The 26,561-nt window shown below is 46.0% G+C and overlaps 1 protein-coding gene across 2 annotated transcripts; it reads left to right on the top strand.

Annotated features, from left to right (window-relative positions):
* The first annotated feature begins 817 nt into the window (after positions 1-817).
* LOC140076953 (cytochrome P450 2F3-like) lies at positions 818-26,438 on the top strand. 2 transcript variants are annotated; one of them, XM_072123761.1, is made up of 10 exons: positions 818-947; positions 7,538-7,715; positions 12,832-12,994; positions 14,086-14,235; positions 15,518-15,678; positions 17,119-17,295; positions 19,863-20,004; positions 21,213-21,400; positions 22,687-22,828; positions 25,739-26,438. In XM_072123761.1, exons 2-10 carry the CDS (start codon positions 7,539-7,541, stop codon positions 25,918-25,920), a joined length of 1,482 nt encoding a protein of 493 aa, XP_071979862.1. In that variant the 5' UTR covers positions 818-947; position 7,538; the 3' UTR covers positions 25,921-26,438. The 2 variants fall into 2 exon arrangements, with proteins under 2 accessions (XP_071979862.1, XP_071979863.1); XM_072123762.1 differs by lacking the exon at positions 818-947 and adding an exon at positions 4,168-4,266.
* Positions 26,439-26,561: the final 123 nt, after the last annotated feature.

The raw sequence follows: 26,561 nt of genomic DNA, 5'->3' as shown, positions 1-26,561 counted from the left end.
TGTCTCTGGCTCTGTGTCTCAGGTTCTGTGTCTCTGGTTCTGTGTCTCTGGTTCTGTGTCTCGGGTTCTGTGTCTCTGGTTCTGTGTCTCGGGTTCTGTGTCCCAGGTTCTGTGTCTCAGGTTCTGTGTCCCAGGTTCTGTGTCTCAGGTTCTGTGTCCCAGGTTCTGTGTCCCAGGTTCTGTGTTTCGGGTTCTGTGTTTCGGGTTCTGTGTCCCAGGTTCTGTGTCCCAGGTTCTGTGTCCCAGGTTCTGTGTCTCAGGTTCTGTGTCTCAGGTTCTGTCTCTCAGATTCTGTGTCTCAGGTTCTGTGTCTCTGGCTCTGTGTCTCGGGTTCTGTGTCTCAGGTTCTGTGTCTCAGGTTCTGTCTCTCAGGTTCTGTGTCTCTGGTTCTGTGTCTCTGGTTCTGTGTCTCCGGTTCTGTGTCTCAGGTTCTGTGTCTCTGGCTCTGTGTCTCTGGTTCTGTGTCTCCGGTTCTGGGTCTCAGGTTCTGTGTCTCTGGTTCTGTGTCTCTGGTTCTGTGTCTCCGGTTCGGTGTCTCTGGTTCTGTGTCTCTGGCTCTGTGTCTCGGGTTCTGTGTCTCTGGTTCTGTGTCTCTGGTTCTGTGTCTCTGGTTCTGTGTCTCGGGTTCTGTGTCTCAGGTTCTGTGTCTCTGGCTCTGTGTCTCTGGCTCTGTGTCTCGGATTCTGGGTCTCATGTTCTGGGTCTGTCTTGGGTTTCATTCATGTCTCCAGCCTGAGCAGTAGGTGAGTGCAGGTTAAAGTGGAGAACAATTAACCTCTTGCAGTCCCACCCACATGACGTGCAGGGTGATGTGTACGTGACATCTACCATAGGAGGCTTTGCCTTACAGCGTGTCACATCGTTGTCTCTGAGGACACGTTCATGGTGGGAGCTTCTCCTACAGACTCCGGATACTCGCACCCTAAGGGAGACCTCTGCTAGTGCAGGTAACGAGGAAACCTTCCCTTACCTAAGGGAAACACTGAATAGGATGAGTAGGATTCATATATCATTGATGTGTTCTCATATATTATCCATAGGTGACCTCTACCTGTAATACATGAGGTTATTGTATTGCCAGACTCATGCATGTTACAATGTTGCACAATGTTATGTTCCGCCATACTATGCTACAGCCAGACCACCAAATGTTTAAAGGGGTGGTCTGTGGTCATTGATGGGAAAGCTTCCATAGATTCAAATGGGTTATGGGGGGGGGTGTATCAGAGACTTAAAAATAATCAGTCCTTAAAGTAGGGGATCTTCTCAAGGGGGCGTCTTTTGGAGAGGTTTCACTGTGTATTATAGTTAACTTAAAGGGGATGTTTATCTTCATTTTAGTCATTTTTTACCTCTACTTGTACATAAATTAACTTTAAGGGGTGTGTCCCAGCGTATTATTCTGCAGTGTCCTGTGTACTATATGCATTGTGTACTGTGTGCAGGGTGTACTATATGCATTGTGTACTACGTGCAGTTTGTACTATGTGCAGTTTGTACTATGTGCAGTTACCTGTGTACTATATGCATTGTGTACTATATGCATTGTGTACTATGTGCAGTGTGTACTATGTGCAGTTTGTACTATGTGCAGTTACCTGTGTACTATGTGCAGTGTGTACTATGTGCAGTGTCCTGTGTACTATGTGCAGAGTGTGTATTATGTGCAGGGGGGTGTACTATGTGCAGGGTGTGTACTATGTGCAGGGTGTGTACTATGTGCAGTGTGTACTATGTGCAGGGTGTACTATGTGCAGGGTGTACTATGTGCAGGGGGTGTACTATGTGCAGGGTGTACTATGTGCAGGATGTACTATGTGCAGTGTCCTGTGTACTATGTGCAATGTGTACTATGTGCAGGGTGTACTATGTGCAGTGTCCTGTGTACTATGTGCAATGTGTACTATGTGCAGGGTGTACTAGGTGCAATGTGTACTATGTGCAGGGTGTACTATGAGTAGTGTGTACTATGTGCAATGTGTGCTATGTGCAATGTGTACTATGTGCAGTGTGTACTATGTGCAATGTGTACTATATGCATTGTGTACTATGTGCAGGGTGTACTATGTGCAATGTGTACTATATGCATTGTGTACTATGTGCGGTGTGTACTATGTGCAGTGTGTACTATATGCATTGTGTATTATGTGCAGGGGGGTGTACTATGTGCAGGGTGTGTACTATGTGCAGTGTGTACTATGTGCAGGGTGTACTATGTGCAGGGGGTGTACTATGTGCAGGGTGTACTATGTGCAGGGTGTACTATGTGCAGTGTCCTGTGTACTATGTGCAATGTGTACTATGTGCAGGGTGTACTATGTGCAGTGTCCTGTGTACTATGTGCAATGTGTACTATGTGCAGGGTGTACTAGGTGCAATGTGTACTATGTGCAGGGTGTACTATGAGTAGTGTGTACTATGTGCAATGTGTGCTATGTGCAATGTGTACTATGTGCAGTGTGTACTATGTGCAATGTGTACTATATGCATTGTGTACTATGTGCAGGGTGTACTATGTGCAATGTGTACTATATGCATTGTGTACTATGTGCAGTGTGTACTATGTGCAGTGTCCTGTGTACTATGTGCAGAGTGTGTATTATGTGCAGGGGGGTGTACTATGTGCAGGGTGTGTACTATGTGCAGTGTGTACTATGTGCAGGGTGTACTATGTGCAGGGGGTGTACTATGTGCAGGATGTACTATGTGCAGGGTGTACTATGTGCAGTGTCCTGTGTACTATGTGCAATGTGTACTATGTGCAGGGTGTACTATGTGCAGTGTCCTGTGTACTATGTGCAATGTGTACTATGTGCAGGGTGTACTAGGTGCAATGTGTACTATGTGCAGGGTGTACTATGAGTAGTGTGTACTATGTGCAATGTGTGCTATGTGCAATGTGTACTATGTGCAGTGTGTACTATGTGCAATGTGTGCTATGTGCAATGTGTACTATGTGCAGTGTGTACTATGTGCAATGTGTGCTATGTGCAATGTGTACTATGTGCAGTGTGTACTATGTGCAATGTGTACTATGAGTAGTGTGTACTATGTGCAATGTGTACTATGTGCAGTGTGTACTATGTGTAATGTGTACTATATGCATTGTGTACTATGTGTAGTGTGTACTATATGCATTGTGTACTATGTGCAGTGTGTACTATGTGCAATGTGTGCTATGTGCAGGGTGTACTATGTGCAGTGTGTACTATGTGCAGTGTGTACTATGTGCAATGTGTACTACGTGCAGTGTGTACTATGTGCAGTGTGTACTATGTGCAATGTGTACTATGTGCAGTGTGTACTATGTGCAATGTGTACTATGTGCAGTGTGTACTATGTGCAGTGTCCTGTGTATAGTGCAGGGGGGCGCCAGATTCAGGATTTCTGGTGCACGTTCTTCATAAATCAGGCACTCCCTGCACTGCCGCAGCAGAGGGCACAACTTTTTTTTTTGGTGCACCTGTAAATTGGGGCGTGTGACACACTTCTGTCGGACTTTGCATGTTAAATATGGGGCACGATCCGACTGAGCACCGGACGCCCTCTTCAGTGAGTATAGTGCAGCCGCGCCACAGATGGTTCTCGGACACTTCTTAACTACATGTGCCAGCAGTTTGCACAGAAAAGACTGAGCAAAGTCCGTTAGAAAACTGGTGCAGGGGCTTTAAATCTGAGCCATCGTTACCTCGGGAAGTCGCACCTTGATCTTGAGTCAATGTTCAGGACGTTGCTCCTCTACCACCATAACAGATCATTATTTCCAGAGCCCTTTCTATTCCATCATCTCTGATGAACATGTGTACTGGATAGAACCGGTAACTGGGTCAGGACAAACCAATGTAAGCAATACGAAATGGAACCAGTGAATGGAAATACATGTAAACCTTCTAGGGGCAGCCCCTTGGGTGGTTCTGGCTGAGGTGTTGCGGCACGGGAGGTGGTGGCTCGGTTTGGGAATCCGCCTGATAACGTTCTTCTCTACATAACTGGATCTATAAATTATTGCACAAGAGAATTTCCAGAGACAACTGCATCTCTCCTCCACTGCGTGATCATCTTTGTCATGTCCTGGTCTGTCTCCTCCTCCCCTCGTTAGTCATTTACGATGGGCAGGAAACAATTTGCATCCTGTCATCCTCTTATCTTCCGCCTGGTCTAGGAGCTGCTGTTGCAGTTACTACTGAAGCTACTTAGAGAATTCCACAACTTTTAGGAAACTAAAGCCTAAACAAGACGTATAGCCACCGATATTTCTCTATAAAGGTGGGTCTACTGGGTCAATATTTGGCACGTGAGTTTGAATGAAGCACCGTTGTATCTCACCAGTGACACCTCCATGCTCGAGTTTTAGCTGCGGCTCCTCCTTTGAAGTAGATGTCCTCAAGCTTCTCAAGGAAAGTTTGTTTCCACTGTCTTGTCTCCTTTCATGTATGAGACCGAAGTTCTGCCATGATTCCTACACCAGACCAGCATGGACAAGGGAAGCCACATGCTGGAAGAGTTGCTCTTATTTGTACATTGTATGTCTCCCCACCACCAACAACTAGGAAACGTAGTCATTGACAAAGGCTTTGTGTAGACTCAGGTCTTTCGAGGCCACCAGATATGCGAAAAGGATCAAGAACGGCATCAACTATTTCATTCTCCTGTACATTGGAGAACACGCTGACACAACAAAGCATGGAGGAAGACGGTCAGGTCTGCACAGATGATGCTAACAATAGATACAATGGATACAATAGATATAATGATACAAACAGGAGGCAGTTGAGGAGGATCATGAGGAGGAGAACTTGGTGGTGGATGGGAACAAAGTGATCAGTGGTGCAGCTAGCAGACAAAAGTAACGCTCACTGGGGCAGATTTACTTACCCAGTCCAGTCGCGATCCAGCGGCGCATTCTCCGACGCTGATATGGTCGTGCGCCCGATGTCCACTAGGTGTCGCTGCTGTGCTGAAGTCCGCTGGAATTCACCTCCTCCGTCTCGGGGCATGTGAGTGCTATTTTTACGTTACAATTTTTTTTTTATTCTGCAGTTTTTTCGAATCCGTCGGGTTTTCCCGAAAGCCCCCCCCCCCATTTCTGTCGCGTGAAAGCCGGCACTGATGCGCTACAATCCAACCGCGTGCGCCAAAATCCTGGGGCAATTCGGCGCAGATTGGAAAAATTCGGGATACCCTGCGGAAAAAAACGCGATTCGGACTTTGGCAGTTAAGAATAAGGTTGATGATGACTTTTTGGGTAGAGAGTGAAAATCCAAGCTCCTGGAACATGCTGGTGAACATAGTCAGCCGTGTGCTGGGATTCCTACCATCACCTGAGAACAAGCATATTGATAGCATCGAGCAAAGGAATGACGACAGAACAGACAATTACTTTGAACCTCACAATAAAAATAATTTATTTTCCTTTTCTAAATGATAATGCACCCATTACACTTAATACACACAACCTCATAATATACACTTCAGCTGCAGACCCTCATAAGGCAAACCTCAGCTGCTGCAGAACTGCACAAAACACACCTCAGCTGCTGCAGAACTGCACAATCCACACCTCAGATGTTGCAGAACTTTACAATACACACCTCAGTTGCTGCAAAATACACACCTCAGCTGCTGCAGAGCTTCACAATACACACCTCAGTTGCTGCAAAATACACACCTCAGCTGCTGCAAAACTGCACAATACACACCTCAGCTGCTGCAGAACTGCACAATACACACCTCAGCTGCTGCAGAACTTCACAATACACACCTCAGCTGCTGTAGAACTGCACACTACACACCTCAGCTGCTGCAGAACCTCTACATTCACGCCTCAGCTGCTGTAGAACTGCACACTACACACCTCAGCTGCTGCAGTACTGCACAATACACACTTCAGCTGCTGCAGAACTGCACACTACACACCTCAGCTGCTGCAGAACTTCACAATACACACCTCAGCTGCTGTAGAACTGCACACTACACACCTCAGCTGCTGCAGAACCTCTACATTCACACCTCAGCTGCTGTAGAACTGCACACTACACACCTCAGCTGCTGCAGTACTGCACAATACACACTTCAGCTGCTGCAGAACTGCACACTACACACCTCAGCTGCTGCAGAACTGCACAACATACCTCAACTGCTGCAGTACTGCACAATACACACTTCAGCTGCTGCAGAACTGCACACTACACACCTCAGCTGCTGCAGAACTGCACAACATACCTCAACTGCTGCAGTACTGCACAATACACACATCAGCTGCTGCAGAACTGTACAATACACACTGCAGCTGCTGCAGAACTGCACACTATACACTTCAGCTGCTGCAGTACTGCACAATACACACCTCAGCTGCTGACGAAATCCTTTCTTTAACACCCCCAAGAACATACTCTTTTGTCTTCCATTTCAGACATGTAGCTTTACCCAACACACCCTTGCAGGGACAGTTTTTGAAATAGTGGGGTCCTGGGCAAAACTAAAAGCGGGCCCCAAAATAAAACTATTTTATGATCAGTCACAGTCAGTAAGAGGCTCCTTTAGTCCTGCACAATAATAACACTTTGTAGTTACGTGCAGTAGTAGGTAAGTGTCTGTAATATGGGGCTGGAGGAGAACTTTATAGGAGAGAGACAGATGACAGGGAGATTATTAATAGAAGATAAATATGAAAGATGATAGAGATGTATAGATGCAGAAATATAAGGTAGATTATATGTAGATAGCAGGATAGATGATAGAAGATGGATAGATATGAGAGATAGATACAGCAGAAGAGAGATAGAAGATTGATTGAATGATAGCTGGATAGATAATAGATATGAGATACATAATAGATAGGAGATAGATAATGGATTGGAGATATATAGGTCATTTGGGGATTTATAGATAAATAGAACAAAAGCTAGATAGATAAATGGTTAGCAAGACAGATATATTGATACAAAATAGACAAATTTCATCTTCTGCCCACAAAAGTCCACATGCAAGGGGCTCCGTTAGGACAGGGGGCCCTGGGCAAATGCCCAGTTTGCCACCCCCTGCACCTCTGCCGCTCCTCACTGACTGCCCCTGTTTTCACTGTTATGTCCATACCTCGCAATGCATGATGGAGGACCTGACCTGGGAGGGTCCGGCCTCTCACCCCGAAACTCTGACCCCTTTCTTTACTGCACATCTGAGACCAGGAGAAGGATTGTACAGAGAGTTTATAACTCCCTGTACTGCATAGCATTCAGTAATATCCTTGTCCTATTGCTGATCATAGAGCAGGGCTGGAGGCAGGAAGGACGGCGGGGACCCCTCCTCCTCCTCACCGGTCAGACAACCTCCATATAACCCAGACCTGGTGCAGCATTGTACTGCATAACACCAGTTAAAGACTTTGATTAGATGGATCCAAAAACAAACTACAATATTCATTCCGACATGTTCCCCTCCTGTATTGCTCTCCTGTTATATTATATTATATTTACCGCGTAAATATTTCTAAATGACTTTTTACATAAAACATGACGACTTTTTGACTTTTTTGCAGTATGGACTGCTGCAGCGCCCTCCTTCTGCTCTTCATCTTATTCGTGTCATGTGTCATCCTGAGCTACACGAGGATCCTCAAAGAGAAGGCAGCGCTTCCTCCAGGACCCATTCCCATTCCCTTCCTGGGAAATCTTCTTCAGATGGACACAAGTGACATATCTGGGACGCTCATGAAGGTGAGAGGGGCCTCCTAGCTGGTATATAAGGGGAGGTGCAGTGCAATCCTTTCTACCTACCTCCAGGGGATACACTTATCCGGTTACCCTCATATATGCAGATAATAATAGAATCTGTACCTGGAGGCAGCACGGAATCAAGAATGGAGGCAATAGTGTCATATGTATCTAAAATGAATGAAGAAAGAAAGAAAGAGAACGAGAGAAAGAGAGAAATAAAGAGAGAGAAAGAGAGAGCAAGAAAGAGAGACAGAGAGAAAAAAAGAGAGAGAAAGAAAAAGAGAGAGAGAGAAAGAAAGAGAGAGAGAAAGAAAGAGAGAAAGAGAGGAAGAAAGAAAGAGAGAGAGAGAAAGAGAGGAAGAAAGAGAGAGAAAGAGAGAGAGAAAGAGAGGAAGAAAGAGAGAGAGAGAAAGAGAGAGAAAGAGAGGAAGAAAGAGAGAGAGAAAGAGAGGAAGAGAGAAAGAGAGAGAGAAAGAGAGAGAGAAAGAGAGAGAAAGAGAGAGAGAAAGAAAGAGAGAGAGAAAGAAAGAGAGAAAGAGAGGAATATAGAAAGAGAGAGAGAGAGAGAAAGAGAGAGAGAGAGAGAGAGAAAGAGAGAGAGACAGAGAGAGAGAGAGAGAGGAAGAGAGAAAGAGAGAAAGCCTCATAACCTGAACATTTTCAGAAAATATCCTATATAGAGCACAGAGATTTAGGTGTCCTTTTTTCTGTATTTAGAAAAACTACCATCAAAATCTGTCAGAAATCTGTCAGGATAAACCAGGGACACTCATAGATCCAGGGACCGTGACTGGATTTACTTTTACAATTATGCTAATTAACCAGAAGGGCTCCTGGGATGTTAACAGAGCCCCTCCACGCTGAAACTTAACAGGCTGTTAGAAAGTACAGGCGCAATCCCCCCTCCCGCTGTGTGTGGTTACAGAAGGCAGAGGGGGGGTGCTGAGAGGGGACAGTGAAACATCCAGTGAAGCTGCAGCACGGAGAGGCTTTGGTAACAACCCCAGGAGCCCTTTAGTCTCATTAGCATAATTTTAAAAAAGATTATATATAATCTTGAATGATGGAGGCCATGGATAACAAATATAAGAAGATTTGCAGAGTCCTGGTGCCTGGATCTATGAGTAAGTGTTTATCGTGCCGGATTATGATGGTAGATTTCCTAGGAGCTTGGAGCTGCCAATATACTGGTGATTGCTCAAGTTTTACAAGACATTACAACAGTCATATCAGAATAAGATCAAGGATCGGCTGGTATGAAAATATGTGTTTACTGTTGGCGCTGGTCAAACTAATCTTTTTATGATTTAATGAGCGACGCCCCATCGCCACTGAGCGACGCCGGTATTCCTAGGTGTGATGCGGCAGGAGAAGGTTCCTGTGAGTAATAACTATTAGTAGTGACTCCATAGTCGTCTCATAGTCACATACTAAGACCATTGCATGGTTGGGGTTTTCACCGTAAGACCTCAAACACACAACCGTAATTGGCGGCTCTGAGCTGGACGCAAAACCGCAGCGAGCTCGCGGCTCCCATTGAGGTCTATTGTGCAGTGAGCCGCTGGAGGCCGAGCTGTTCCTTTTCGTTATTTCTTACTGCTGGACCTTTCAGGGATAGACATGGGTGATGGAGGTCCCTTGTCACCTGCACCTCTTGTCCTGGACATTATCCTTTCTTCCCTGAAGCATCTTATGTTGCCCTTTGTACCTCCTCAGCTTCCAGCAGAAGTGGACACTTTTGTTTTTGTCTCCATGTCCAAGTCATACAAGTTTCTGTTCACAGTGAAGAATTAGGGTTCATTTTTGCAGGACAAATCGATAGTAACAATTAATTACACCCGAAGGTCCCATTCACGTGGCCGCGATTGTGGCCAAGAACTGTCCGCACAGAATGAGGCACAACGTGCCTCACCGTAACATGACCGAAGCGCCCAAGCATAGAACATGTCATATATTTTCCTGACATTTGCTCGGCTTTCAATGGAGATGGGAGGGGAAGGATGAGGAGCGCTCAAACCAGTGGACAGGGGGATGGAGATCCTCACTTAGGCTTCCTCACAGGTCTGCTTCAACTTTTCAATTCATTTGCATATGTCTTAGATCCAATAGACTGATCTGGTCTTGGTGAATAATAACCTCTTGTCCTGTTCTCCTAGTTTTCAGTCTGTTGACATCGTAAAGTTTTACAACATAATTGCATTGTCATCCTGGGTTTTTATTTCCCAATCCATATTGTTGCTCGGTTTTATTTGCAAGGTTACTGATAGGTGCTGTGCGCCCTTAGGCTGCATTCACACGACCGTATGGGGGACATATGTATGGCCGATATGTCCCCCATACACTTCCATGGCCTCACGGCGCCGTACAGGAGCGGTACGGTGCGGCACACGTGCGGCACCGTACCGCTCCGTAGCCCGTAGAAAAATAGAACATGTCCTATCTTTCCACGTAATACAGCGCTGTGCGCAGTATATTCCAATGGAGAGGGGCGGGGGTGAGCTGCGCTAATCCCCTCCTCCTCTCCACAGTGCCGATGTATGTCCGCCGTGCTGCGGTACAGCGGGCATACATTGTGTGAATGTGGCCTTAGACCGTATTGGGGACGTATGTACAGCCACAAGCTTGTACAGCCCCATAGATGGCATTGGGCGCACGTGTGGCACCGTAGCACTCTGTAAACAGTGAAAAGGTAGAGCACCCCTCCTCCTCTCCAGCGCGCCGTACATATCCTGCCGGGCCGTAGCTAGGTGGGCACACGTTCCTGTGAATCCAGCCTAAGGGAAACCTTTGTTTAGAAAGTAATGGTGACAAAATTCTTAGCTTGTTCAGCTCTGCAATAGATTCATTGAGAGATCATAGTCCAGAACTTGGAAGTTATTTATTGTGAGTGTAAGTCTCTTCCACTTATATCCGGATTTACCTTCCTGAAGCCGCTAATTCCTATCCTGGATTGATGACTCATCACTTACTTCTTGACACCTCGGATTAATGTGTTAGGTGTCAGAGTGTAAATGGGAAACTTTGACATGAAACACATTGTACAGCGACGCGTGTCAACATTGTAAACATTGGCATCGTACATCGCTGCTCGGACCAGATTCTTCCACTAAGAGCCAGGGACAAGATATTTCTACTGGGTTTGGAGAGTTGTGTCTAAAAGTGTTTGTTCCCTAAACCCCCCACAGGGCCCTAGAAGGACCCTCCTCTCCTAATCTATACACGCAATCCCGAACAATGTACAATCCAAGTTTGTAATGTAGGGGCCTAACTACACGTTACTGATACTGTCCCTTCCAGTTCTATGCGTAGCCACAAAAATCTAGTATTTCGTTGTGCACCCTCACATTTCCTGCATCTTTCTTTCATATTTGCACATTTCTAGATCACACATCATTGAATAGTCAAGAATGACCCCATCATCATAGAACCAATTGCTCCATAATTTCTCCTTCTCCACCTTTCGGTAAATTCTTTAGCTTTTTACTTGCCAAAAAATGCTCTCGATTTTAGGTGGGGGTGAGTGACCAGTGCCAGGCATCCATTATTATCTGTGCACTCGTTGAAGCAATAATGGGGCACATTTACTTACCTGTCTGAGTCACAATCCCCAAGGTGCGTTCCCTGATGATCCTGCACTGTGCCGCGTGACTTAGATCATGCGCCCGATATCCTGCATGTTTCGCTTCTCCGCTCAGGTCCCCGGAGTTCACCTTCTTCTTCCCGATGCATGTAAGTGCATTGTCCGTGTATAATGCGCTGTGCGGGAGTCACTAAGATCATGCGCCCGATATCCTGCATGTTTCGCTTCTCCGCTCAGGTCCCCGGAGTTCACCTTCTTCTTCCCGATGCATGTAAGTGCATTGTCCGTGTATAATGCGCTGTGCGGGAGTCACTAAGATCATGCGCCCGATATCCTGCATGTTTCGCTTCTCCGCTCAGGTCCCCGGAGTTCACCTTCTTCTTCCCGATGCATGTAAGTGCATTGTCCGTGTATAATGCGCTGTGCGGGAGTCACTAAGATCGTGCACCCGATATCCTGCATGTGTCGCTTCCCCGCTCAGGTCCTCTGCAGTTCACCTTCTTCTTCCTGGTGCATGTAAGTGCATTGTCTGTGTATAATGCGCTGTGTGGGAAGTCACTAAGATCGTGCACCCGATATCCTGCATGTGTCGCTTCCCCGCTCAGGTCCCCGGAGTTCACCTTCTTCTTCCTGGTGCATGTAAGTGCATTGTCCGTGTGTAATGCGCTGTGCGGGGAGTCACTAAGATCGTGCACCCGATATCCTGCATGTGTCGCTTCCCCGCTCAGGTCCCTGGAGTTCACCTTCTGCTTCCTGGTGCATGTAAGTGCATTGTCCGTGTATAATGCGCTGTGTGGGAAGTCACTAAGATCCTGCACCCGATATCCTGCATGTGTCGCTTCCCCGCTCAGGTCCCCGGAGTTCACCTTCTTCTTCCTGGTGCATGTAAGTGCAATGTCCGTGTATAATGCGCTGTGCGGGGAGTCACTAAGATCGTGCACCCGATATCCTGCATGTGTCGCTTCCCCGCTCAGGTCCTCTGCAGTTCACCTTCTTCTTCCTGGTGCATGTAAGTGCATTGTCTGTGTATAATGCGCTGTGTGGGAAGTCACTAAGATCCTGCACCCGATATCCTGCATGTGTCGCTTCCCCGCTCAGGTCCTCTGCAGTTCACCTTCTTCTTCCTGGTGCATGTAAGTGCATTGTCTGTGTATAATGCGCTGTGTGGGAAGTCACTAAGATCGTGTGCCCGATATCCTGCATGTGCCGCTTCCCCGCTCAGGTCCCCGGAGTTCACCTTCTCCTTCCCAGTGCCTGTAAGTGCTTGGTTTGCGACACAAAGTTGAATCTTAAATCCCGCGCGTAGTCCGAATCTGTCAGATCATAACACGGCCCGCCCCTCGATTTCTGTCGCACGAAAGCCGGCGCCAATGCACCAAAATCTGATCGCGTGCGTCAAAAAACCCTTCTAAATGCAGCGCACGAAAATCGTCAGTGCGGTCCGTAGACCCTTAGTAAATGAGCCCCAATAAGTAGGTGTAGATGTACCTGTCATATACATATTTACCAAAAATTTGTTACTTTACTTATTCACAGATGAAAAAGAAATATGGGCCGGTGTTCACCTTGTACTTTGGATCTAAACCTGGAGTCGTCATATGTGGATATAAGGCAGTGAAGGAGGCGTTGGTCAACCAAAATGATGTGTTTGGGGACAGAGGAGACTATCCCGCTTTCTCAAACTTCTTAGGAGATCATGGTGAGAGTCTGATGATTTGCTGGTAACGACTACTTCCATTTTCCTTCTTGAAAATATAAAATGTGTGTCCAAGGATTAGAAAAAGGGTTTATGGTCAGTTTGGGCAGTACCCCAGGGCCTGAGGCTTCTTGTGGTCCCATGATCACAAAAACCACTCACTTAGTTTGATACTTTCTGATAGAGATAATACAGAGGGGAACCTCCCGCCCATAAATCCACCAAAGGATCCTCCCTTCAGGATGATAGCCCAGCCCAGAGCCCTTGCAAGAGCTGAAGACCTGGATTATAACTTCACTTTTACAGTCATGGCACTACTAAAAGAAAAAAAACACAAATGTATGGTTACACAAATCACCAGGACTGTTATCTAACACTCACTGCAGCTTTGTATGGTCAAAAGCCTTTAAAGGGAACCTGTCACCAGGGACCTCATTTTCACTAAAGACAGATTGTAAAAGCCCATGACACCTGCAGTGCACATCGGCCTCTCTGCCTTTTCTAAGCATTTGCATTACAATATAATTGTGTGTTATAACTTACTCTGGTATCCTAACAAAATCCTGGGGTAGTCACAGGGGTTGGGCTTTGGTTTGTGACTTGTCTGAGCTGCAGGCTGCCTCCATCTTTGTGCTCCTGTAAGCTCCTCCCTCCCCTGCTGATGTCAGGCTGACCAGGCTGTGACCTCTGAGAAGGAGCAGGAGGTGGAGCTGTACTGGAGCACAAAGGTGGGGTCTGAGATCTGAGGAGGGAATAACACAGACAAGTAACATGTTGTTTTTTGAAATGCATCAAAACCAAAGCCCAACCCCTGTGACTATCCCAGGATTTTGTCAGGGTGCAAGGTAAGTTATAACACACAATTATATTGTAATGCAAATGCTTAGAAAAGGAAGAGAGACAGATGTGCACTGCAGGTGTCATGGGCTTGTGTAACCTGTCTTTAGTGAAAATGAGGTCCCTGGTGACAGGTTCCCTTTAAGTAAATTAGAGATATAAAAACTATGGTATATTGAGTGAAAGAGAAATTATTCTGTATATTGGGGTGATCTCATAAATCCATTGGAGATTCTTTCTAATCTTTTCCTCCGCAGACATATCATTCGCTAACGGTGATGGCTGGAAACATCGGCGGCACTTTGCTCTGACGACACTCAGACACTTTGGGATGGGGAAAAGAAGTGTAGAGGATAAAATCCTGGAGGAGGCCCAGTTCCTGATCAAAGAATTAAAGGAGACAAAGGGTAAAACTATGGAAACATTGGGAAATATGTTACATTGTTACTCGTGTTTTCCCTTATAAAAATATGATGATGAATTTGGGGAACTGCTTTGGGCTAAGAGAAACTATAATCCATAATAAGAGAGATTGGGGGTCATTTACTAAGGGCCCGATTCGCGGTTTCCCGACGTAAGTAAATCTGCCCCATTGTATTTCCAACGGGCACCAAAAAGTCTAAAAAAGTCTTGCAAGAAAGAAGTGTTTTTATGTCTTCACCACCTTTATAAAAGGATAGGTTCCTGCCAGACTCTCTCAAAAATTCTCAAAGACTGGCATGAAAGTTCGCCCCAATTGTATCAAGGCCTGACGAAGCCTGCACCTTGTCCTAATTCAGAGCACACCGTGCTGGGGTAAAAAAATCTTCACCAAAGCCACCACCAGTTGGATCACCAAGAAATGTTGAAAAATGTTCTGCTCTGAGGCCGCAGAACAAAAGACTATTACATGATGCCTCCGGAGGGTCAGCACAAGATACGCTAGGAAGGATCTTTACAAGAACTTTAATGTAGAATGCTGGCATCAGATTGTCAAATTTTCATTCCCTAGATCATTTTTAACCCCTTACTTTACAATTTTACTCAGTGTTATTGCTGTTTTAGCTCCTATCACTCAGTGATGAAGAGTGTAAGATTCCAGAATGTGAGCGGGGACTCTCTAAGCAGACACTTCATGATTCCTCTGTGCTATGAGATGCTGTGTGCTGACAATGTGCTTAGATTATCAGGGGGCAAGGTTTATATGCACTTTCATCTGGCTTCTGAACATTGTACTAGTATCTGACACAGATAAAGAGATATCAGAGAGATCAGAGATAATAAAATACATGAGATGCACATATCACACAATGACACACTTCAGCACTGCTACATCTCACCTGTAACACACCGAGTCAGCTGTACTATAACTCCTTCCCCTGCTTAAAAATCTTACCTTGCCTGCTGCTTGCCGGCAGGAAGTGCCTGTGTGCGTCTGTGTGTGAACTCATCTTGTAATGGAGGAGGAGGGGAGAGCTAACACTGCAGAAGACGTAGAAGGGTAAGAACGGACCCCCACGAACTGCTCCTACTTCCACACCCATACAAATTTTTGGCATAAATAAGCCCAAAATACCACAAATATCCCACCGTTTTTGAAATAAGAATTATAAATTATGTAGACACAGCTTATATGTAAATTGTACAATTCTGAATTACTTATTGTTACTTAATTTAACCTATTGTCTCTCTGTGACCTTTGCTTCCTAGGCTCTCCGGTGAATCCATTGTTTTGCTTGGGTCGTGCGGTCTCCAATGTGACCTGTGTCCTGCTCTATGGGAAGAGATTTGATCACAGGGACAAGAGACTGGTGGCAATAACTGAAAGTACCTTCGGAAACCTACTTATCATGAGCAGCAAGTGGGGGGCTGTGAGTATAGCAAAATGATCCCAAATAAAAGTACATTCAAATAGTGGGGCAAATTTACTTTCCCGGTCCATTCGCGATCCAGTAGCGCGTCCTGTGCGGTGGATTTGGGTCTTCCGGCGATTCACTAAGGTAGTTCCCTCGATGTCAACTAGGTGTCGCTGCTGCGCTGAATTCCGTCGGAGTTCACTGAAGTTCACCAAGCTATGCCGGGTGCAGTTAAGCGCGTGTCAAGCGACAAATTTTTTTTTTAAAACGGCCGTTTCTCCGAATCCGACGGGTTTTCCGACGGCCATGCCCCCCATTTCCGTTGCGTGCATGCCGGCGCCGATGCGCCACAATCCGATCGTGTGCGCCAAAATCCCGGGGCAATTAAGGGAAAATCGTCGCAAAAACTGTAAAATTCGGGTAACCCGACTGAAAACGCTATTCGGGCCTTTAGTAAATGACCCCCAGTGTGTCATCACTTTAAAGCCAGTACTTACCTATTGTATGGTAAGTATCTTGTGCTCCTGCTCTTGTGTTAAATCGAAAGATGTGCATTTAACATCTCCCCGCATGGCACTCAATATTTTCTAGCTACAATGTTGCAAAGTTGGAGGCCAACAGAAGTACCATATGAACCCAACATTCATGTTTTTACATAGAGTGACCTTGTTGACTGTGTATGGTTCTGTTGGCTTACGTCATTGTTTGTGGGGGTTCAGTGGGTCCACAAACCCTGGTTCCTGACAGGTTCCTTCTCTTAGTCCAAAGTGTTTACCGGGATTACCGTATGTGTAGAACAAATCTCACATCCACAGAAGATCAGTGTTCGGTTCTACAAGATGTTTGGAACAACCTCTCTGCCGAGTTCCTTCAAAAACAATGGGTTCCGCCACTCACATCATGTACATTGTACATCTTGCCCATTGGGGCTCATTTACTTATCCGGTCCTGTTGAGATCCAGCGGCGCCTTGTCCGACGTGGATTCTGGTTCTGCCGGGATTCACTAAGGTTGTGCGCCGATATCCACCAGGTGTTGCTGCTGCGCCGAGGTCCATTGGAGTTCACCTTCTTCTTCTCGGTGCATGTAAGTGCTTGATCTTGCGACACATTTCGTTTTTTAAATTCCACGTTTTTCCGAATCCGTCGCATTGTCCGATGGCCACGCACCCTGATTTCTGTCGCGTGCAAGCTGGCGCTTGGTGATTGCGCCAAAATCCAATCGCGTGCGCCAAAATCCCAGCAGAATTCGGCGCAAAACAGAAAAATTCAGGAAACCTTAGGAAAGTGCGGCCGCGGAGCCCTTAGTAAATGAGCCCCATTCGCTTTATATTATGGTATTTGATGAAATACATATTTTTAATATTTTTCCGGGTTTTTACACACCTTACCACAATGTATGTATTGTAGAAATGGACACCATGGATCTGATTTTCTCTTCCTCTTTTCTCTCTCAGTTGTATAACATGTATCCGTCTCTCATGAAATTTGTGCCGGGACCACATAAGAACCTGCAGAAAAATTATCAAGTTATCGACGACATCACAAAAGAATTTGTCAAGAATCATGAAAAAACACTTGATCCAGAAAATCTTCGTGATTATTTAGACTGCTTCCTCGTGAAGATAAAGGAGGTAATGATCAAACAATACATTATTTAGGGAGCGATATAACACAAGACAACCAATACTTACCTTTCTCCTCCTACTCAGTCAAGGGCGGTGGCTCCCATCCCTGCCGGGCTACAGTGGTGATGTCCTGTCTATAGCATAGTCCCATCCCAGCCAGTCATATACTATTAAGGTCAACAATTGGCTATAGTGGTCTTGTGTAGTGATGAGTGGACCCAGAAGGGTTCAGGTTTGGGTTGGGGGGGGGGGGGGACTTGAACCCAAGTTTGGTTCAGTTACATCAACCAAAAGCTAACAGTTGCGATCAATGCCGGTGACGCAGGTTTTAGGATTGGCAAAAGGTGTTTGGAACGAATCTACAAACCTATGAATTGGTTTTCTCAACTGTAGTCATTGTAACTTTTAAAAGTTTTACAGCTCCGAAGGTTTCAGGTAGAAGGTTGCATTTTGCATGGAGGATAGATATGAATTTGTCTATTTTTCTATCTGTTGGACGGGGCGAAGATATCTCAAAATATCTATTAATGGTGGGACTGAAAGTAACGTATATACTCAAGTGTAAATGAGTTTTTGAGGACAATTCTTGTGCAGTAAAAGACTTGCTTGGCTTATACTCAAGTATATAAAAAAATGTTCTCTGTACTTGCGTCTGTCGTTCCCCTTAACTCCTCTTCCCTCTCGGCTTCCTGTGTAACAGCGCAGGTAGAAATGGGTCCATGCGCTCTGTGAAGGCACACCCTGATGACATCATAGTACGTGAGCGGACGGAGTGCATGGACCTTCTCTACAGGAAGCCAAGAGAGAAGAAGAGCTTTAGGTAGCGCTGGAGGTGAGTTTAATTTTTGTTTATTTAATGAGGGTCTGCTGCTGGTCATTTCATTACTGGGGAGGCTGCTGGGCATTACATTACTGGGGAGGCTGCTGGTCATTTCATTACTGGGGTGGCTGCTGGGGATTACATTACTGGGGGAGGCTGCTGGGCATTACATTACTGGGAAGGCTGCTGGTCATTTCATTACTGGGGAGGCTGCTGGGGATTACATTACTGGGGGAGGCTGCTGGGCATTACATTACTGGGGGAGGCTGCTGGGGATTACATTACTGGGGGAGGCTGCTGGGCATTACATTACTGGGGGAGGCTGCTGGGGATTACCTTACTGGGGGAGGCTGCTGGGCATTACCTTACTGGGGGAGGCTGCTGGGCATTACATTACTGGGGGAGGCTGCTGGGCATTACATTACTGGGGGAGGCTGCTGGACATTACATTACTGGGGGAGGCTGCTGGGCATTACATTACTGGGGGAGGCTGCTGGGCATTACATTACTGGGGGAGGCTGCTGGGGATTACCTTACTGGGGGAGGCTGCTGGGCATTACATTACTGGGGGAGGCTGCTGGGCATTACATTAGTGGGGGGGCTGCTGGGCATTACATTACTGGGGGAGGCTGCTGGGCATTACATTACTGGGGAGGCTGCTGGTCATTTCATTACTGGGGAGGCTGCTGGGGATTACATTACTGGGGAGGCTGCTGGGATTTCATTAGTGGAGAGGCTGCTGGGCATTACATTACTGGGGGAGGCTGCTGGGCATTACATTACTGGGGGAGGCTGCTGGGGATTACCTTTCTGGGGGAGGCTGCTGGGCATTACATTACTGGGGGAGGCTGCTGGGCATTACATTACTGGGGGAGGCTGCTGGGCATTACATTACTGGGGAGGCTGCTGGGATTTCATTAGTGGAGAGGCTGCTGGGCATTACATTACTGGGGGGGGGCTGCTGGGCATTACATTACTGGAGGAGGCTGCTGGGCATTACATTACTGGGAGAGGCTGCTGGGATTTCATTAGTGGAGAGGCTGCTGGGCATTACATTACTGGGGGGGGGCTGCTGGGATTTCATTAGTGGAGAGGCTCCTGGGCATTACATTACTGGGGGGGGGGGCTGCTGGGCATTACATTACTGGGGGAGGCTGCTGGGCATTTCATTAGTGGGAAGGCTGCTGGGATTTCATTAGTGGATAGGCTGCTGGGCATTTCATTAATAAGGGGAGGTTGCTGGACATTTCATTAGTGAGAAGAGGCAGCTGGGCTTTTCATTACTGGAGGGAGGCTGATGGGCATTTCATTAATAAGGGGAGGTTGCTGGGCATTTCATTAGTGGGGGAGGCTGCTGGGCATTTCATTAGTGGGGGAGGCTGCTGGGCATTTCATTAATGAGGGGAGGCTGCTGGGCATTTCATTAATGAGGGGAGGCTGCTGGGCATTACATTAGTAAAGAGAGACTGTGACAAATGCATTTCCCTTCCAGGCTTATCCTCGAGTCAATAAGTTTCTCCAGTTTTTTGTGGTAAAATTAGTTGCCTTGGCTTAATTTCGGATTAGCTCATACTCAAGTATATACGGTAAGTAGAGTTATAGGGGAGAGTCAATAGAATAGTCCAAACCATTTGTTCAGATGCCAATGTGTGAGGGACCAGTCCAGTCACCATTTTGCTAGTATTTCTAGAAATTAACCAAAACCAATCTGTGACTTCCAAATAATAATATGTCCACATAATATTTTTCTTAGGAAAAGGACAACTCAGACTCCGCCTTCAACATGAAAAGTTTGACAGCAACCATCCAAAATCTGATCTTTGGTGGAACAGTCACCGTCAGCGCTACTCTGTTCTACGGAATTCTGATCCTTATGAAATATCCGGATGTAGCAGGTAAACTCGGGATGTATATTTTGTTTGCATCATATGATGTTAAGTAGAATGACAAGAAATCGTTGAGGGAAATAAGTAGCCACTTTTGTAGCCAATATTAAAAACATTAAAGAAAACCTACCACCACGGATCTACCTATAAAGGTAGATCGGGTGGTTGGTAGATCTATAGGATGTGAGGATAGAACTTTTAAGGGCTAATCCTCACGTCCCCGCAATCTTTTTAGAACTTTTATTCCTCTAATATGCTAATTTTCTAAAAGGCTCCTGGGGCGTGGAGTAGCCGGAGCTGCTGCTACACGGCAAAGCTTCTCCACGCCCCAGTAGCCTCTTTGATCCTCCTACCAGATATCTGCGTTGCACCGAGGAGCTGCGCGCCCTCATCCGTGAAGCCCCTCATAGCTTCGAGCCAAAGATATCTGGTGGGAGGATCAAAGAGGCTACTGGGGCATGGAGTAGCTGCGCCGTGTAGCCTTAAATGGCTATCCTCCCATACAATGGATCCACCTACCACACGATCCATCTTAATAGGTAGATTCGTGGGGGTAGGTTTTATTTAACAGAGAGTGTCTCTCACCAGTCTCCCCCCTAGCATCGGGTAAAAATCCAGTCCACTCCTCTTCCCCTTAATTTCGGAGGGCATTTTTGTAGGTAAACGGGCAATTCTCTAACATAAAAGAATAAAAGGTAGGTGTATATATTTACGTCGCATATACACTCACCGGCCACTTTATTAGGTACACCTGTCCAACTGCTCGTTAACACTTAATTTCTAATCAGCCAATCACATGGCGGCAGCTCAGTGCATTTAGGCATGTAGACATGGTCAAGACAATCTCCTGCAGTTCTCCCGAGCATCAGTATGGGGAAGAAAGGTGATTTGTGGCCTTTGAACGTGGCATGGTTGTTGGTGCCAGAAGGGCTGGTCTGAGTATTTCAGAAACTGCTGATCTACTGGGATTTTCACGCACAACCATCTCTAGGGTTTACAGAGAATGGTCCGAAAAAGAAAAAACATCCAGTGAGCGGCAGTTCTGTGGGCGGAAATGCCTTGTTGATGCCAGAGGTCAGAGGAGAATGGGCAGACTGGTTCGAGGGATATTTCATTCCTTACCCAAGGGTGGCGTCAGTTTAGTGGTGAAAACGCTGGTTCCAGGTTCACTTTAACATAACATAACATCCAAAAATTTCTTCTTCATCCTGATGCAGAGAGAATTCAAAAGGAAATCGACAGCGTTGTGGGGCGAGATGGTTCCCCATCAATGGCGGACAGGACGAAGATGCCCTACACTGAGGCGACTCTGTATGAACTCATGAGATTCTGTAATCTTATACCCACCAGTTTTCCACACAGGACAACAAAAGATACTGTATTCAGCGGGTTCCACATCCCAAAGGTTTGTCACAACTGAAAATCGTGCAAAAATTATAATTTAGTAACGAATAGGAACATAGTTGTTGAAATGTAATGGCGCTGTTAGACTAGAATCATATATTACTAAATAATTTGAGATGAGCGGACCAGAAGTTACGATTTGGGTTCAGGGTTCGGGCTCAGCCAATCATATCCATGGCTAGTAGCTTGGAGTGTCGAATTGCCGGATTGGTTGTTTGGTAATGTGTCCAGGTTGGGAAGCAGAAGCGGAACTGGAACGTCGGGTCCACTCATCTCTATCAATAATTTACCAGCCAATGGTAAGTCTTTGGGTTAGGAGAGGGGAGAGCATAGGTCGGGGGAATTAAGATGAAATATGATGAGTCGTCGAGTAGTAGAGCTTCTATTATGAAGACGGGATGGAGAGTGACAGAAGAGGTCATAGTTATGATATATTAGGTCCAACCTATAGGCTCCGGCCTCTTGATATTTGCAACGGGGTCCTCAGAAATCTACGTGGGAAAAGCCCTTTAAAGGAAACCTACCATGTGATGTGATGCATTATGAAGCAAACATACCTGGAGAATGCTGCAGCTACACTGATGCAGGATCATTTCTTGGTTAATCCCTGAGCTGATCGGTTTTGCTGAAAAAAACAATTATAACACTTAGGACCTTGGGAAAGATGGGTCACGCTAAATGACATAAACACATTACACACGGGAGCATGTAATTAAAAATGGAGGTTAGTCAAGACATGACTAATCAACCTGAGTTGGATCGCTCATACACAGCAGCTGGAGGATGGTGCAGCAATTGATTATTCTGTCTGGCAGGGAGAAAAGTGATTACATCATCATCTCCTGCAGAGAAAAACTCACCCAAGTGCTGGAGGAGCCATAGAAGCGACAGAGCTTCATTATCATAATGTTATACCTGTTTTATCAGCAAAACCACTCAGCTCAGGGATTAACCAAGATACGATCCTGCATCAGTGTAGCTACAGCAGTCTCCAGGTATGTTTGCCTCATAATGCATCACATCACATGGTAGGTTTCCTTTAACATCCACATCTGAAACTGGGTGATAACTCGGGGAACATTGCAGAAAAAAAAGAAGAGCAAAGCCAAAACAAAGGTCCTTGTGTCCCACTGACTCGATAATAATCAGGAATTAGTCCCCATGGGGAATTATCATAAATTAAATTGTTTATCAGAACAAAGAAACTTTTTATTACCACTTAAAATTTCAAGCCAAGGAATGTAACCCAATGTTATCTTTTTATTGTCTGTGTTTTTCTGTTTTTAGGGCACATTTGTCGCCCCACTCCTGACCTCCGTCCACTATGATCCTGAATGTTATTCTGAACCAAATAAGTTTAACCCAAACAATTTTTTGGATGACAAAGGGCTCTTTAAGAAGAATGACGCTCACATGCCTTTCTCAGCCGGTAAGGAGATTTTATGCTTTGAATGTTTTTGGCTTCGCTCCATTGTTTCATTTTTTGTATCTCACACAAATGTCATAAGACAGTCTTTGGAATAGTTTTACAATGTTGCATTGTTCATAAAAGTTATGCTGGGAGTAAGTCTTTTCTGTCATTACTGCAGTGTATTAAACATAAAAAGTGGAATCTGGGAGATTTGACCACACGTAGCTGCAGTATTGGAGAGCTGTCTAACCACGGATGTGTTTGGTGTTAGAAGCAGCAGTGAAAAATGCATTTATATTCCAGGATTGCAGCTGGACTTTTCACAGAACACAGTACAGATGCTATGAGTCATTGCTGTAGCTGGGTTCTGTTTCAATGTTTCAACTTTCTTTGATACTTAGGGACTGTGGGGGTCATTTACTAAGGGCCCGATTCGCGTTTTCCCGACGTGTTACCCGAATATTTCCGATTTGCGGCGATTTCCCCTGAATTGCCCCGGGATTTTGGCGCACGCGATCGGATTGTGGCGCATCGGCACTGGCATGCACGCAACGGAAATCGGGGGGCGTGGCCGAATGAAAACCCGACGGATTCGGAAAAACCGCCGCATTTAAAAAAAGAAAAGTGTCGCGGAGCTTGCACTTACCTTCACTAGGAATAGGCCGGTGAACTTGAGTACGTTCCGATGCTCTTCAGCGCAGCAGCGCCACCTGGTGGACGTCGGAGGAACTGCCTTAATGAATCCCGGCTGAACCCGAATCCACTGCAGAGAACGCGCCGCTGGATCGCGAATGGACCGGGTAAGTAAATCTGCCCCTGTGTTTTGTGAAGAAATTTCACACACTAATGCGTCATCCATCTAGCTCCGTGTACGTCTTCAGTCTGGACTGCCCGATGCACACCAGACATGAACAGGAAAACTGATGCTGCATGCGTATAAGCATCATAATGTATGCTATTTGAGAAGTCAACGGAGAGAAACAAAGCTTTTTATAAGAAAATTGTGATGTGTGTTAGGCTATGAAGTTCCAGAAATATGGACTTTCCCGACCTATTAATGTCGGGCCACTGCAACCAATTTTCCTAACAAGTCGGAAGTCGGATACAATCCATTAGTAGCCTAGAATTACAAGGGTGTGAAAGTTCATGTTTTTTGGGTTTTCCTATCCTGAGAATACTAGGCTGCAGATGTCCTGCACTCCTGCTCCTACTAAAATTAGGGTTAAATGACTGTCTGCTATTTACTAGTAAAAAAACTTGCAGCCATTTTTAGTAAATCATCCAAAGCAAATCGTAAAAGTTAAAATTTCGGCAAAAGCCAAACTTTTAAAAACATCTCCGGGATGTCCCCAAGTCTAGAGGTCCCTAATCTCTCGGGGTCTTGGCATCATGCACATTACTTAATCTGAGGAGTTTGGATGACTTGTTGTTATAATTACTGTCATTTCTAATAGATGCACTTTCAACTTAAAAACATTAGCAAGGACACTCATTGGTTGATTGGCACTTAGTCTTCCTCTATGTGTAGATGAAGAAAGTAGGGCTCATGAGCTCTCCCCGTCTTTGTGAGGGTCAGCAGGCCTAATGGGTGCCCCCGCGACCCACTTTCCGGGTCACGGGTGCACCCATGCCCCTCGATGTGCGGGTGTTTCCCCGCGGTTCCCGGCTCCCCTCAATACTTTACCTCTCCGCATTCCTGCTCCGGTAGCTGGCCGCATGTGTCCCCCCTTCCTAGGGTGCGCGTGCGTCGGCACTCTAGGATTTAAAGGGCCAGCACACCACTAATTGGCCTCTCTCAGCATTCCCTGCCAGATCTTTTTGCCTTAGAGAAAGCTTTGTCCTGATACCCTGCGCTATTATTGTGATTTCCCGTTGTCACCCCGGTTCCGTTTCTGTCCTCGCTCCTTTGCCGCCTGCACTGAGCTGTTGCTACATCCCCGACTCTGATCCTGTGCTGCCCGACCTGACTTCCTTCCTGTCCCCGACTACGAGATTGCCTGCCTGTACCTCAACCTTGGCTGCCACCACGGACAAGTCACGCCTGTGGAACGACCTGGTGGTACCACGCTACAGCAAGTCCAACCCGTGAAGACCAGGTACCACTTCGATTCCGGTCCCAGGTGTCAGCTTGTGTCATCATCCGGGGTGGTCCAGAGGATCCACAACCTCTGATCCTGACAATAAGCTTCAATTGTAAATGACGAAAGCAGGTCTAGAGGTTTTGCCTAAAAGGGAAGGCTGCAGCTGAAGGACTGTGCACTGGCCAGATTTAAGGGACTGACCACAGTGCAGAGAAAGGGACTCCATGCATCACAGTGGGGGTCATTTACTAAGGGCCCGATTCGCGTTTTTCCGACGTGTTACTCGAATATTTCCGATTTGCGCCGATTGTACCTGAATTGCCCCGGGATTTTGGCGCACGCGATCAGATTGTGACGCATCGGTGGTGGCATGCACGCAACGGAAATCGGGGGGCATGGCCGAGCAAAAACCCGATGGATTCGGAAAAAACGCCGCATTTAAAAAAAGAAATGTGTCGCTTGGGACGCGCTTACCTTCACTTGGTCCGGCCCGGTGAACTCCAGCGCGTTCAGATGCTTTTCAGCGCAGCAGCGCCACCTGGTGGACAGCGGAGGAACTACCTTGATGAAATCCCGGCCGGACCCAAATCCAGCGCAGAGAACGCGCCGCTGGATTGCGAACGGACCGGGTAAGTAAATCTGCCCCAGTATGTTTTACTGGCCTAAGAGTTTTTCCATACAAACATACATACATGAAAAGCTATGTGTTTCCAGGCTCTTATCCTGCAATGTGCTTGGATCCAGCTAATCCAAACTTATTGCTAAGATTTACTTTCTAACCCTGCCTAAAAACCTCAGTCCTCAGGCTCTTACCATTTGTAACTGTTGTCTCTCTCTCTCTGGTCAGGAAAGAGAATATGTCTTGGAGAAGGTCTGGCCCGGATGGAGATCTTTCTGTTCTTCACGACGTTATTGCAAAATTTCACCTTCAAACCCATTGTGCCGAGAGATGGAATAGACATCAGGCCGACAGGGACCGGACTCGCGTCTATCCCTCCCATGTACCAGTGCTGTATTTTACCCCGATAATTTCTTAGATTGTGAGAAAGTTGCTGAATGCTACTTCATGTTCATCTACCTCTATGACGTCTACAATTACTAGCTCCATGGATTATGTAGCCATGACTATAGGGATGCACCTTACAAGGCGCAGACCTTGGGGCCCATGATGTACGAGGGGCCCAGCACTGAACTGCGAGATGGGCTACGCCATGTTCTAATTTGTGCTATGGGGCACCATGAGTACTTTTTATGCCCTTACATGGGTAATATCTTCATTATATATCGAAGAATATAAAAATATGACTTTAGTAACTAGATACATTGTTGCGGCCATAATGTTTTATTAAAGAATCCCATCTGTAGTGTGCGGCATAGTAAGATTTAAGACAATTTCTTGGGGTAAGTAGTAACTTTTAACAGCAAGTACTTCCATTTGATTTTTATATATTCAGACATCTCGAAAGTCACCGAACTTCTAGGATACAATTAATAACAATGTATGGAATTGTTGTAGCAAGTTTGCAAGTAAAGATTCTTCTATTTTTCATGCGTGTTTTTATTACCCTCAATGGTTAACGATAAAGACGTGAAAATAGATAAGAACAGAAAATCCAAAGTGTGATATGATCAGGCTTGTATCAATATACAGGCGGTCCCCTACTTAAGGA

The sequence above is a fragment of the Engystomops pustulosus genome, chromosome 9, assembly GCF_040894005.1.
Source record: "Engystomops pustulosus chromosome 9, aEngPut4.maternal, whole genome shotgun sequence".
Taxonomy (NCBI): Eukaryota; Metazoa; Chordata; class Amphibia; order Anura; family Leptodactylidae; genus Engystomops; species Engystomops pustulosus.
This window is presented reverse-complemented; position numbering and strand designations above follow the sequence as displayed.